Source organism: Copadichromis virginalis, linkage group LG18, assembly GCF_057382275.1.
Source record: "Copadichromis virginalis isolate Kocher_CV1m ecotype Utaka linkage group LG18, C_Virginalis_male_GT1.1, whole genome shotgun sequence".
Lineage (NCBI taxonomy): Eukaryota > Metazoa > Chordata > Actinopteri > Cichliformes > Cichlidae > Copadichromis > Copadichromis virginalis.
Genome location: NC_140635.1, coordinates 22,936,995 through 22,951,610, shown reverse-complemented (window position 1 = coordinate 22,951,610; position 14,616 = coordinate 22,936,995). Strand labels below are relative to the sequence as shown.

The 14,616-nt window shown below is 45.5% G+C and overlaps 1 protein-coding gene across 2 annotated transcripts; it reads right to left on the bottom strand.

Annotated features, from left to right (window-relative positions):
• Positions 1-999: 999 nt before the first annotated feature.
• cbarpa (CACN subunit beta associated regulatory protein a) lies at positions 1,000-12,874 on the bottom strand. Of its 2 annotated transcripts, XM_085440328.1 has the most exons (11): positions 12,714-12,874; positions 12,266-12,455; positions 8,857-8,928; positions 5,684-5,829; positions 5,421-5,482; positions 5,147-5,309; positions 4,880-5,060; positions 4,655-4,798; positions 4,111-4,291; positions 3,491-3,695; positions 1,000-3,412 (listed from the first exon to the last, which is right to left on the bottom strand). In XM_085440328.1, exons 3-11 carry the CDS (start codon positions 8,902-8,904, stop codon positions 1,522-1,524), a joined length of 3,021 nt encoding a protein of 1,006 aa, XP_085296454.1. In that variant the 5' UTR covers positions 8,905-8,928; positions 12,266-12,455; positions 12,714-12,874; the 3' UTR covers positions 1,000-1,521. The 2 variants fall into 2 exon arrangements, with proteins under 2 accessions (XP_085296454.1, XP_085296455.1); XM_085440329.1 differs by lacking the exons at positions 12,266-12,455; positions 12,714-12,874 and having other exon boundaries at positions 8,857-12,251.
• Positions 12,875-14,616: the final 1,742 nt, after the last annotated feature.

Here is a 14,616-nt window from a genome sequence, read left to right as displayed (position 1 = left end):
CCTTAGCTGGATGAAGAGCTCATAAAAACCAGTTATCAGCTAAGAGAGTTTGCTGTACAGTTCATCCGCGAGCATTTAATATTCTTAAAGCTTTGAGGATAATTACGCTTGTTCCCATGGACTCTCATCTTAAGATTAGCTGTTAAATTTTGCCTTAAACCACTTCCACCAGAAGACGCCTCTGAGACTCTCTGGACTGCATAATTAAGCCGCATGTCACTTTCTACCCAGCTGGATGGGTTGCTTAGATTTACTATGGTTGTGCGATGCAGGTTAAAGTCATTGGGCTGAGATTTTTCTGGCAAAGAAGCGAGTATCTCTCAAGTGTAAAAAGTGCTTTTTTTTTCCCCGAGCGTTGGCAGGGCAGCGTTCAGCTGGAGAATGATGCATTTGGTGCTCGGCGTTGTATTTATGGCAGCGGGATGATGTCTGCGGGGCTCGGTAGCTGCTCTCATTGTAATGACAGAACAGTCCAACAGTGTGACTCACTGATGTTTATGTAATAATGTTTAGACAACAAATATGGAGCTCTGTGGCATAAAAGAATCTGACTTCGCCTACCCGGCCTTCATTTTTTAGTAAGATTACTTCCATTGCTGATTTTGAGAAATGCAGTAAATCACCAAACTTTTATTTGGAAGCACACACTCCCACTGCCACACTGCCTTTCTGACAGACAATGTCGCAGGAGCTATTCCAACCTCCCGTGCCTCACAGCATCGGCTCTCCCATCACCAAACCATCTGTCTAAAAGCCTGAGAGGCTACTGTGTCACTATTTAAGCATCATCTGTCAGTCTTCCCTCAGCAGCACTCACTCCACTCCTCCCGGACACAACCTGATTGATGCACAGGGGACAGATGGCTAACAAGAATAAAAACGGGTAAAATATGAGGATGGAAAAACGCCTGCTGACTGGATTGTGCTTCCCATCTGTTTTTACTTTTAAGACATGTTCATGAAAGAGAGGGCTGCAAGCACTGAAGAATTGTTACGCTGTTTCTTTTTTTTTTTTTTCTTTTTTTCAACATGGTCAGCATTGTTCTGATACAACAGCTCACACAGACATTTAACCTCATGATGGTCGAGACAAGAAGGACACTTGAGGATATGGTTTTTAAAATGAGGGGGAACAAACGCCATCATTGTCTGTCTTCCCATCAAAGTGCTTTTTTGTAAACTGTACAGTATTCACATATGATGATGTTCGGACCTACGGTAGCATGCCAAGAATTCAGTTAAGTCTGAAAATATGTAGGTTTCCTTATGATGGGTTGAGTGCAATTCTTTATTTCTTCTTTTTTTCCCCCATGATTACCAATGGAAGGGATTATCACGCGTCACATGGGCATCACAGTGACAGCTGAGGTGTGAATGGAAATGCTTGAGCGAGAATGTACTTCCGTCCTTTTTTCTTTTTTTTTAAGACATCTGAAACACGAGGATGTTTGAACTGTTGTGGACCCGTTTATCTGGGTGTGCGCTCTATAGACAACAGACTGGAAAACAGACATTAACAAGTTACGTGGGACTGAATCCAGGTGAGGCTGTGCGAGCCACTGTGAGCACACGCTCCGGTTCCCCCTGGCTGATCTCTGTGCTGCGCAGGCCGCTGTAAAGCCTCTCTTCCACTGACACAGCTAGCTTGTCTGTCAGACTGCTCTGTGCCTGCAGGGAGACCTCTGATAGGATAGCCTGACTGCTGTTGTTGTTCTTGTTGTCAACTCTTGGGTCCATGAAGCTCTTTTGTGCAGGCACCGTGGTTACAGACTGGCAAGTTGTGCTTTCTGCTGTCTGTCTCTCTGCGGAGGCTTGGCAGCCATCGGTCTCACCAGCTGAAGCTGCACAACAAGAGCTGCTCTTTGTTGTTGCCTCGTCTCCTTCGGATGTTTTGTTGGCAGCGCTTTGTGGGGAATCCTCTGCCGCGCCTTCGTGTGATGGATCTGCGCTCTCTGCTCTTTCCTTTGCTGCCTCCTCAGAAGCCGCGACCTCGCTTGCTTCTTCATCAGCAGCACTTGCGATGCGCGAGAGGGTGCTGTGGTATCTGGTGTCCAGAGGGTAACCAGCGCTGTCCCCTCTCCTCAGCGGCGTGAACCTCTGCCTCTCCAAAGACGGGGAGTATCTTCCCCCAGAGCTCGAGCCAGGATCGCTGTATTGCTTATGTCTTTGCCACTGTTTCCGGAGGTGAACTCTGGATCGGTGCCTGGAACGTAACGGGGAGTCCTGCTGGTCGAACCGTGGGTCGTGGCGAAGGAACTCGTTAAATAGGGCGTCCGTCTTCTCATCTATGCTGTAGTCACGGCGGCGGAGACGTGTTCGGTGAGGACTGGTGGGCTGTGCGATTGTTTTCACAAGTGGAGACATCAGCTGTGTTTGCGATTCTGGAGATTTCTGAGGGTGAAGAGATTTCAGAGGTTGATGTGAATCTTGGAGGGTGAGAGTTTGGCTGCCGCTCTGTGGTTTCTCCTTTAGTTTCTCCTCTGGCTCGGTGCTGTTTGCCATCTCATCCTCCAGCTCCTCCTGAAACAGCCTGGCCTCGATGCTCTCACATACTGAACCCTTTCTACCGGAGTTGGTGAAAAACAACCTCCTCTCTGATGCCGTTTTCCCTCGTGGGGCACCGGGAGTCCCAAACAGTCGCATCTCCTCAGGGGCCCTGGATGGAGCTTCGATGGAGGCGTAACCACTGTCCATCTGAAGGAGCTTTCTGTTCCCCCCCTCACCCTCTCCCCCAGGTCCACTTCCCATCTCACTGTCTAAACCCAATGCCCCTCTGGTTCCCCCTTCCAACCCCTCTCCCTCCCCATCTCCTTCAGGCTCATCATCCAGGTCTTGGGACAAGCAACTGTCGAGGCCAGAACGAGCTCCTGCACCGCCAAGGGATGAGACGCTGTCCGCATCGCTGCGGATGGACTCCCGGTCTGTGCTGCTCTGGTCTGAGGAAGCATACAGCTCCAGAGAGGCTCGCAAGCTCCAAATTTCTCTGTACAAGGAAGGAGGCGCCTCCAGGCTCTCCTGGGGAAGCATGAAGGAAAGCGATGAGCCCGAGTCGGTCCTTTGTCTGGCTTCTGCCCCCAACACCACTTCATCTCCATCATCTGGCTCTACCTCGTTCTTTTTCCTTGCGTCTGCCATCGCACCATCTGTTTTTGCGTCTTTCCTCAACATGTCTTCAAACCTTTCCGGAATGACAGCTTCTTGTTGCGTCCCAAACAACTCATCTTCGTCCGCTGACTCCAGCCCGTCTCCTCCCGATCCTGCTGCTGTTCCTACGACTGCCTCTTTCAGTGTTCCTGTTCCATTAACTGTAACCTCCTCTTGCCTCTGGGCGAGGCAGCGATCTGGTGGCAAACTGAACTCTTCTCTCCTGGTGCTGCTACCACCTACCTCCACCATGGGCTCCAGATTAAGCCTGCAATGATGGGAAAACTGTCAGACAATTCGGTAAATTGCATGGTGTTAAGTCATGGTATTATAGGCAGAGGTGTACCTGCTAAGGAAGACTGAAGATGTGGGTGCAGTTTGGGGATGAGAGAGAGACTCTGCAGAGAGTGACTGGAGGCCTCCGGTCTGGATGGGTGTATGTGGAAAAGATTCAATGGCCTCATCTCGGAGAGGAGAGGAATCGTCTTCAGTGTGATCAGTGGTTTCACTGGCTGCTCTCTGTCTCTGAAAGGGCCTTCTCTTGGGGGACCCTGTGAGAAATTCATATGATAAGAAGGTTAGCCCTTACCCACGCTTTCAGTCTTATTTCAGTCAGGGCCGCTAAAGTCAAAAGAAGCGTGATATTCCCATCAGCAGTAATACATATTTGGCAGCATGGCTCTAATCTGGGACTTTTCTGTCCATCCACATGCATACATGAGAGCACGATTCCCAGACGGAGCAGAGCATCAGTGACAACAGATCCTTATCTAAAATGATAACATTTGTAGCCACACGGGCTTCACTATCTTTGGCAAGCAGACTGGACTAACCAGGGGTCAAACCACCAACTTTAGTCATCATAACCGAGTCCAGCGTATTTTTCAGGATTGTAACTGTGACTAATTTTGTGCCCTGGCTGAACTAACCATGTCTGAGTGATCCATTTCTGTCATGCACACAAACCTTTGGCATCGAGACTTGCGGCGCGATGCGTGGTGTCAAACTTCCACCTCCTGAAGTAAGGCCCTGCCCCCTCCAGACTGGCGTGACGCCGCAGTTTGGAGAAGAAATGCAGAACTGAAGCTTGGCCCACAGTTTGACTCGTCTCGCTCTCGGCCTCTCCCCTGTCGCCAATAGCCTCCATCTGGCAGAAGAGACGAGGAGGACGGGGAGGGTGGTGGTGACACATTAAGGAGGAGCTGAAGCGGGAGAGCTAAGATGGATTGTGATGGGCAGAGGCAAAGTCCTCGGGGGACAGCAGTTTGTCATTTTGTCACTGAGTAGCAGTGATGACTGATGTCAAAGCGCATCAGCAGCTTTCAGCGCCCGTGGCAGCTGATTTTCACAGCTCTGTTAATGTTTGATGAAAGCAGATGAATCTGCACTTAATTGTATACTGTATTCCTGCCTTTTACTGAATGCAGGCTTATTTTTTAAATTTTAAGACTTATTAAGACCCACCTATTTCTTTTATTCTCAGTGGGAGGTGAATAAAAGTCAAACTCACTGTCTGAGAACGTGTGTGCTGTGGTTTCATGGCTGATAAAGACTGCCTGGGCCCCTCGTCCAGGATGACGGAGTGGTGTCGGTCTCCTGGCAGACCCCCGCTGAGGCTCTGGCCCATCCAGTCAGAGACTCTCTTCTTAGCGGGCTGGAGAGAATGAATTGAATCGCATGTTATCCTTGAGAGAGTCTGCTCCAGTGACTGAACAATGTGTGATTTCAAGTATACCTGGTAGATGGTGAGGGGTAGCTTGGGAGCTGCTGTCTCACTGATGTTTATGGTGCTGCTCTCTGTTGAGTCGCATTCCATGATGGTGAGTATTTTTAGGTCACATGGTGCCGGAGGCAGGTGAAGGTGGGTCAGCCGGGCCTTTTTCAGGTGGTGGAAGTCTCCTTCGGTCAGGGTGTACCTGAACATAAAGATTGAGCGCCTGAGCTCATGGCATCAAACAGCTTATCTAAATGATAAAAAATCCCAAGCTCAGTTGAGCTGTACCTGCGTCCTTTGTCCTGAGTCGTTTTCTCCTGTTCATAAAGTGCAGACTCATTGAAGGAGACTCTGCGGCCCGTGGACCCGGTGGAGATGAATCGTTCTGACTCTCCATCGTGACAGCTCGATGCTGAGAGGGCATCCGATTCATCGAGACGAATGGTGATTTCTGAGTGACAAAGACAACAAGGACACAGCAAGGGAGAGGAATAATGGAGTTATTGACGACAGCGGACCGAAAGAAAAAAACAAGAACGTGAAACATTTACACAGCTCTGACCTTGCGTGGGCTGAGAATCCTCAGCATAAGTGGTGTTTGTCTTCTCAGGGTCATCGCTCGCTCTGAAAGAGGCAAATGAGTTTTACTCAGATCTCTCTCGTGGAAGCAAAAACACAGCGTCACCTCGCAGCTTTCCATTTCATTTTCAGCTTTAATCCACGGCGGTCATAATCACATCGGCCCCTGTAATCCCCGAGTGCCGTCGAGGCAAGCCTGACCTGCTAGTCCCCACGCAGTGTGTCACTTTGCAAGGTAGCGCTCACCTGGAGTAGCGTCTCCCACCCATGCAGCACCGGTGACAGAAGAGGAGCAGGAGGGAGAGCAGGACCAGCATCCCCCCTGCGAAAACGCTCAGCAGCACCAACAGCAGGACATAGTTCTCTACCTGACCGGCCGACACCGGCACATCCTGATGGGAGGCAATCGTGAAAAGAGGGTGGCACGTTTGGTCAAACCTTTTTTCATTTCAGAGGGGCAATCAGCCATAACATCTTGCTTATATTAATCAAATTATTAATCAAATATTAAATCACTAAATCAAGGTTTGTTTTCAAAGTTGGATAAGTTCCATAAAATAAATATAAAGAAAATTACACCTGTTCAACTGCTTGGACGACTAGATATCTGCATTATCAATCACATGGAAGCAACTCAGTGCATTTAGGCATGTGGATGTTGTCAAAACGATCTGATGAAGTTCAAACTGAACATCAGAATAAAGAAACAAGGTGATTTTAAGTGGCCGTCGTTGCTGCTGGGGCCAGACTGCTGATCTACTGATTTTTTTTCCCCACATGATCTAGAGTTTACAGAAAGTGTTTCTAAAAAGAGAAAATATCCAAGGAGAATCGCCAGACTGATTTGAACTGGTATAAAAGCAGCAGTAACTCAAATACCCCCCTCTTTACAACCAAGCTGTGCACAAGAGCATCTCTAAACACGTCGCAGAAGCAGGTTCCTGTCTGCTGAGAATGGGAAACTAAAGCTACAGCTCACATGGACTTCCTGATGGTAGGATCAGAATTTGGTGCAAACCACATGAAAGCTCAAGCCTTTTCTCAACAGCTCATGTTGCTGGTGATGTAATACTGTGGGGGATATTTTTGTCCAATGAGCACCTGAGTGTTGCTGATCAAGTCCGTCTCTTCATGACCACAGTGTTTCCATCTTCTGATGGCTTCTTCCAGCAGGATAACACACCATATCACAAAAGCTCAGAGGGATCTTTGACATGTGTATGGCAAATGTGTTAACATTTACACCATGGACCCACTTTATATACATCACAGTGTAATATTAATAAGGACCATTCCACATAACGAGTAGCTTTACATTTGAAAGTTTTAGTGTAACAACCAACTTATGACACCATAACGAGAGGGTCATTTTTTTGCCATTGATTTGTTAGTCTCAATCTGAACTGAAACTCATCAGTAGTGTGCATGTCTGTTACAGCTGAGGCTGAAGAAGATGACAGAGCACACAGAAAGGCTGGGGTCACTTTACCGACTCGTGGTTTAATCCAGTGACCAGTTTAATTCATCTCATTGTTTATTAACAAATATTAGAGAAAAGTGCAAATGGAAAAGCAGTGTTAATCAAATACCAATGAAACAGTAACACTAAAGCTATTTTTGCACTTCAAGAAAAAACAAGTGTTACTGCTGACAGTAACAAGTTTAAAAATCTGAATTTCTCCCTTTTTAAGAACACAAAGCGTCTCACTAAAAACCCGTCAAACTGGTACTCTCTGTACTCTTCTCCCATTTGGGTTGCGCAACATCAAATTAATCTGCACCGCTTGTATTCACATGGCATAGCTGGAGCTCATAACTCCTTCCTTCAGAAGCACAATAAGGCACAAGCTTACATGCAGTATCTCTGTTGTTACGTTGTGTTGCAGTGAACTGGTGGCTGCACAGTTCAGAGCTTCACAGCACTGAGGGATCTCTCTCTCTCTCTCTCTCTTTGGCATTAGGCGGTCAGCTAAGCGCTGTAATATTTAATGAGTGGAATTAACACTAAAAGACTCTCTTAAGTCCCTCACAGTGATTCTTATCCAGACGCACACTTGTGTACATCTGCGTTCGTCTGATTAATACTCTGTCTTGGCTGAGTGAGCCCGTGGATGCTAATCGAAACGTCAGCGAGACCCTTAATTCAATTTCCCAGCTCTTCTCAAAGAAGGGGAAATGAGGCCTCAGCAGGCTAAAAATGGAAATCGGAGGAGGAAGAGGAGGAGGATTCCAACGCACATGAGCAATCCACACACTGCACCGAGACTTTCCTGGCTCTTCTTCCCATGTCAGCTTCAAAAAGCAGGAAAAATAATTGGTTTCTCTCCCCCCCCGCATCACATGCAGAATATTCATCTGCTGCAAGTCTTTGTGTTTTTTAATTCAGCAGGAAAGTGTGACATACGGCCATTATGGAGCTTTAGAGTTAACTGTGAGGCGGAGAAGCTCCAACTTTTAGATGATGACCTTAATAGGAGCAGCAGCAAGGTTATTAAAGCAAACCCGAAGCCTGCTGCTGCCTATTTAAAGTTGTTGTCAGAAGAGCGAGCCAACCCCCAAATATATCCAGTTTACTCCGAACATGAGGCAAAGAAAAGCAACGGCCTGTTAGAAAACGGCGTGTGCACGTTTGAAAGGAGCAAAAACAGCTGATTTTCACTGCCTCCACTATGCTCTCAGAGGCTCTTCAGTATGAGCCTCAATCAGTCTCAGTCAGCTTCAATCACAGGCTCAATCTAACGTCATTATCTGCTTATTAAACCAGAAAGGGCTGATGATTCATGTGAGTTTAGACCCTTTTAGGGTCCAAACGCCTAAAAATAACTATAGTAATAAAGTAGTAATAATAATGTATTTTAGTGATATTTTCTAATGTCTTCTAATGTTATATTTGCCAACTCGTCCACTGCAGACAGGAGAGAGTGAAAACCGTCCTTTATGTCACACAGAGGCTCGACCTGTCTGAGCCATTAGTCTGCCGGTATCTCGCTAGTTGCCAGGAAAGAACAAAAGCTACTTTATTACTTCAGTTTGTTAAAGATTTCAGTTCCTATTCTGGTCAAATTCGGCTTCAGTGTTTATTAACAATACAGCTCCAGATCCAGGTGACAGTAAGTCAAGAGGATGTTACCCATCTATGTCCAGCAGTAGCTTGTATTCAGTTCAAATATTGCTTTAAATTGATACAGATCAATGCTAGTGTTGGTATCAGATCGATACTAGCATGACATGCTTTAGTGATCCATCAAATCATGACACACTGCTCTCCCCTACATAAGCTGTCTTTATAAGTTGAAAGCACTGGTGTCAGTCATATTGGCCCTGTGTTTACTTGCTATTAGATCAATACTGAAATTTGCCGAGCACAGCACCAGTGGACGCACTGACCAGTTTGTGTCAAAGGTGTTGACAGTACTCACAGTGGAGCTCTCAGTCAGAGTTGTCAGAACAGGCAGATCATTGCTCATGGTAAAGGTCGGTGTGAGTGAACCCTGCAGAGGATGAGAAAGTGAAGAATGTCACACACTGAGCTGACGCTTCTTACTAGACAGCAACACAATTCCTGTTAAGTTATGCTGAAAAGTCTTAGGTGTAAACAGTGTGATCACTGGTAAGATGCGCAGTCGTTTTCTCATCGAATCCAGAACTAAGTCGGTGTGGAAAGATCCCACAAGACTGGGCTGAAACAATCATCTAGGCTGGGAATTTAACTCCACTGCAGGGTGCTCTGATCGCGCAACTTTTATAATACTGGTATACACCCTGAACACTGAAACGGGTTAGTTATCAAGACTGCAAAATAAAAATATTTGGGACTGGCTAGCCTGTTGGACAAAGGAGTTTTAAAGATATGCTAAGGATATGAAAATGTCAAAGCCCTCACTAATCATAACGTTTACAAATAAACAGTGCATAAAGTCTTGAGTAACGCCTTATTTCTTTACACATTGTTTGTTCCAATTTCAGCTGAAAACTTGACGTATCTCAGCATGGTCTGCAGAGTGTCATTAAAAATATGAGGAAACTGGACAATTGGAGGACAAACGAAGAAGTTGCAGGACTGCAAAACTATCTACAGCAGATAAACAATGTCTGCAAGTCATGTCCTTAAGAAATGAGAAAGAAAATCCAGCAAACACATGACACAAGACCTCAAAGATGCATCTGATCCTTCAATTGATCCATCTACTGTTCACTGAAGCTTCATCAGAATGGAAACTGTTGTCACTTAGTGTGCAGGAGGTCGGGAGATAGGTAAAGCAAGTAGGGGTCGGATCCTACGCCAGCTACCGCTTCAGTCTGTTTCAGTATATCGCTGCACCTATTTCCCATTTTCATACCAAAACCAAAAGAAATGAAGGGTGACTCAAGACTTTTGCACGGTAGGATAAGCCTCTGAGCCACATAACTCTACTTTATAACCATCCAAAACACCTGAGAGAGCCACAGCATTGTACAGCGTGATGTGCTCTTGTTTTACAGTCAGCATATGGCAGAGTTTATTTTAAATACCACATACATCAGTGCTGTAAAATATTAATGAGAGCACCCAGAGAGTATTAATGCACAGCTGAAAATAGTACCCGACAAATGGGCCATTTAAAACCACTATTGTAATTCTGTCTCGCAGAACTCACAACTTATGCGTCATCACATCTCACTTGCACGCACAGATGTACTCGCAGCCGTATTTTTACCACAGGATGTTATCTGTTGTCATGTCCACATCAAATGAAAGACCATTTGAGAATGGCACAGCAGCAATGTGCAGCTACATCTTCATATCATTAGGGTGATGATTGTTACTCATTGCCTGGAAATAATTTGGGGATGCGTGTGCGGGCTGATGGTTTGGCAGAGAACCTGATAGTTCAGCTTTAATGTCTTTATAAGATGAAGATGCAGACCACGGCTACAGTGCATTTGTGGTGCGTCACGCAATCAGAGCTGTTTCTGAAAGCTGGCATTTTGACAATTTGAGCCGGACTTTGTGGTAATTATAGATAAATGGCACACGGTGGGGTTTTAAGGCGGCAAAGGAATCCAAAAGCGAGGTTTCTGAAGAAACTGAAAAGATGAAAAATATGGAAATCTACAGAGTTCAATATTGCTAAAAACCCTGGCTCCGGTGCTTGATGCTGCAGACTTTTAGGCTAGAAAATGCACTCCAGCAGAATCTTCTTTTGAATTCCTCCTGGAGCTCATCCACTCCCCTCAAACCTGAAATACGCTGGTTAGTAATGAAGGCTGTCTGCATACCAGCAGCCACAGATCATGGAGATAACATGAATTCATCAGACTTTAATAACCTCCAAAAACAAGTCAGCTGAGCTGGATATTGCAAAACTGGAGTAATTCCCCTTTAACATCCCCAAGAATGTAAGCCTGACAGTTGACTGGGTCGACTGCTTTGCTGAGATTAGCTGACATCCACCGAAATGGCACAAAACCCCTCACAAATGTCTCTCAGCTAAAGCTCCCAAACATCTGCTCACATCTGGTAAACTAACCTCTCCTGCAGAAAGGTGCGAGCAAAGGAAGACGAGCTGACACCCCATTAATATTTACACAGAGTTCAGCTTGTGTAACATCGGCTCAAGACCGCATTCTTCAAGCATGCTGATAACACCGCCGCACATTCCCTCACCATGTGAGAGCCATATTTTATGTAAGAGCTCATACAAACCAACAAGCTCGAGGTAACTATGATGTGAACGCAGCTCTGAATTGAGGCGAGAATACGCACAGACACACACGGCCCATTCTTCTGCTGTCGAATTATCTTCAGTGAACGCTTGGCACTTGTCAAAATGTGCTTGAAAGCAGTCGGGGTATGGTGGGGGGACCTTAATCACTGGTGAGATGTACACTGAGGGGGACACGGGTCTTCTTTATGTGGGCAAAAAAGCAGATCCCCATAACAGACATGAGGATTTCAACTCAGGAAGACACAATTTTGAGATGGAATGAGGTTAGAGTGAGCATTTAATGGTCTGTGTGTGTGTGTGTGTGTGTGTGTGTGTGTGTGTGTGTGTGTGTGTGTGTGTGTGTGTGTGTGTGTGTGTGTGTGTGTGTGTGTGTCTTGGAGGGTTTCCACCACGCTGGGATCAGGCAAAACCAGAACAGATAATTAATTAGATTAATTATAACTCCAGATGTTTGTTTTTTTCAGAAACCATCTGTCTTCTTTCTGCTGATCACGTAACAGTCAGTCATAAACTTTGGATGATGGTTTTAAAATGTATCCTTGAAGGCACTCTTGCATTCTCTGTGTATTCAATTATTACATCCAGACAAATCCACGGGGCTCTTTTAAACTAATTTCACAAATTAAGTCAAGTCTAATTATTAACATATTTATTAAAATACTGGATTGCTTGAGTTTTAGAAGCTGGACAGACCGTGAATCTCCAGTCAGGCTTGGAAAATGTCATTATTGTCGTTATTATCATGATCTTTTAAAAAATAATTTTCGGTGCTATAGTATTAGTAATTGTAACCTAGTAGCAGTGCATCAGCTTCACCATCATTTTGTCGGTAAATACTGAAGCTGAAGTTTAAAACACTGACCCCGACTGGTGGCAAAAAAATATAACCTAATCCAACGCGTGCGTGCGTGCGTGCGCGTGTTAGTCCCAGGGTCTGAAGTCATGTTAGAATGTAACATCATCTCTGACGACGTCTTGGTGTACTTTATGTCACGGTAATGGAGCGGATGGTGTCACTTTCATAAATACTGTCCGGACTAAGGAGGAAGGGGGGCGGGTAATGGATGTCAGTCTGACGTGTGACTGCACGATGATGTGCTCCAGATGTGATGCATCTTACGGTCTATACAGGCGTTGTTGACGGTGCTTCGCTCCGCTCTGTGGGGCCCGACTACAGCGATCCGCTGCAGCCGGCGGCGCTCAGCAGCCTCAGCATCAGCAGCAGCAGCAGCCTCGGCAGCATCTTCCCCTCTCCTCCGAAAACCCGCGGATCAGGACAGCCCCATATCTCTGCGACGTCTGATCTCAGCCTGCGGGGAATAAATCACGGTTAGTCACCCAGGAGCCTTCATGTGCCGGACACGCTGGAGTGTGGGGGCTCAGCTGAGGACCCCCGCCCGCGCCTCAGACATGCCCCAATAAATCAGATGCTGCGATCTAGAGTCGGCTGTGTCACCTATCCCACCTATTACATAATGAAATAGTACCACATTAAACCGTGAGCACAGCTGTAGGTCCGTGTAACCTGATCAGTGTGTGTGTGTGTGAGGCGCAAGGATCGGACTCACCCGGCTGTAGACTCCGTTTGAAGCGGTCCACCGGCAGCCTGCCCCGTCTGCATACTTTAATTTGGGCTTCAAATAAAGACTGTAGTTATGAATGAAGCCACACGCGATTAGACACACCCACCGCCCGCTCCCGACGCACCACGTGACAGGCACTGACGATGACGGTGGTGGTGATGGTGGTGATGATGCGAGATGGAGGAGAAAACCCGTCCTCATTCACACCAGCTGCTCATGAATGGTATCTACTGAGAGGGAGAGGGAGGGAGGGGGGATCAGTAATTATCTGAGCCATATATATATATCGATGCAGATGTTTAAATAAGTCACTGAAATATGCCCAAGTTTCCCTTTTTGCAGTGTTTGAGTCTGTGTCCTATAGCAGGAGCAGACGGATCCCCTTAAAACGTTTTTTTTGTAATCTCATGTTTAGCCACGTGGTGGCAGCGTTGCACTGCTGTTTTTTCAATGTTTTGTTTGACTTAATTCATTTTAATTTGTTTTGTTTGTTTCTGTCTGGGTTTTGTTGTTGTTGTTGTTGTTTTTTTGTTTTTTTTTTTTGGGGGGGGGGGGGGTTGCAGAAATAAAAACTGGACGATCTGCTTACAGGTTTTGTCCAGATGGTCCAGGGAAAAAACAGCTAAATAAAGCTTCATTTCACTCTAATTCAATAGAGTTAGTCCATCTAAAAAGTGAAAGCTGCTGCACATTTGGATTCTAGTGAGGATGCTTTTCTGCAGAAAGAATTTATCTGCCCTCCTTTTCATGTTGCTCTTAATCTGTGATGTTTATTGTTTGGGTGCATTTGGCTAAATATGGCTAAGTTAACCCACCTCCGTAAGAGTGCTTGCAAATGATTTGAATCCATCTGCTAGTTTAAGGTTTTGTTGTTTACATGACCCTTTTTTTTTATTGTTGTGCTTGTCTCTGTTTTCGCATCATATAGGCTACAAACTGCATATTGCATCTGCACCCACAATGGAATCCACAGTTTGCAGCTCTAACCTCTGCAGTGTGCACTCCTTGCATGATGTTTTGCACAAACAGAAAATGCCTCAGCACCAAAATGAATAGATGTGTAACCTGTGCCTCTATGAAAACAGGAAACAGGGGGGCACTTAGACATCCGAAGAGCTATTTTTGGGTTGTTGTTGGGTTTGTTTCCCCCGCCTCTCCGAAAACTTTCGAGAACTGGTTCAAAGCTGAGCGACAGAAATAACCACACGTGACAAGTGATTTAATTCAACTTGGGAAATCAGTTCAGGGTGACTGAAATCACCAAAATGTATTTATTCAGTGGCGGTACACATTAATGTGTTGGGCACAGGAAACTGTGACGGTGTCCTCTGCCACCGGTGACTAAGCTGCTACGGTCTTAAATGTGTTCTCTCTTTTCTTCCAGGTCACTTTTTTGGAATATATTAATCTCCTCAAACCCTTTTTCCATTAACAAGAACCTAATTACTCAAAAAGCCAGAGAGAGCTCTTCCCTTGAAATGTAAATACACTTTTCATTATATACAATGAGGCACAGTGGATAAGGCCAGATAACCCTAATTATATGGAGAGACTCATCATGGACATGAGTTTTTCTTATTAAAATAAGAAAAATGTATAACTTTCTCTGCCGCATATGAGAGTATCAGTATCCTGATAAATAAAGAATAAGACAGCATTCATGTTGGAACAGCATCTAAAATTATTGCAGAAAAGAGGAAATTCTACTTTTTTTTAATGTTTTCCGCATATCAAAGCTGTTAAAGTATTACTCAGCGGACGTGACAGATCTCAGAGGGAACGGCACGTGTGGAGCGCTATCTTTGTAACATGGTGATTGTTTTGGATAATAATTAATGAACAAGTTGCACGAGTAGGGAAGAAAACTGAATATAGCAAAGTGGCTCAG

Bases quoted from the DNA above. Each gene is read 5' to 3' on its own strand.
- cbarpa (XM_085440328.1), bottom strand. From the start codon at position 8,904: ATGAGCAATGATCTGCCTGTTCTGACAACTCTGACTGAGAGCTCCACT. The intron at 5,061-5,146 runs GTACAGCTCAAC...CTTTATGTTCAG, and splicing joins ACTCAGGACAAAGGACGCAG to GTACACCCTGACCGAAGGAG. The intron at 3,696-4,110 runs GTTTGTGTGCAT...AATTTCTCACAG, and splicing joins CGCAAGTCTCGATGCCAAAG to GGTCCCCCAAGAGAAGGCCC.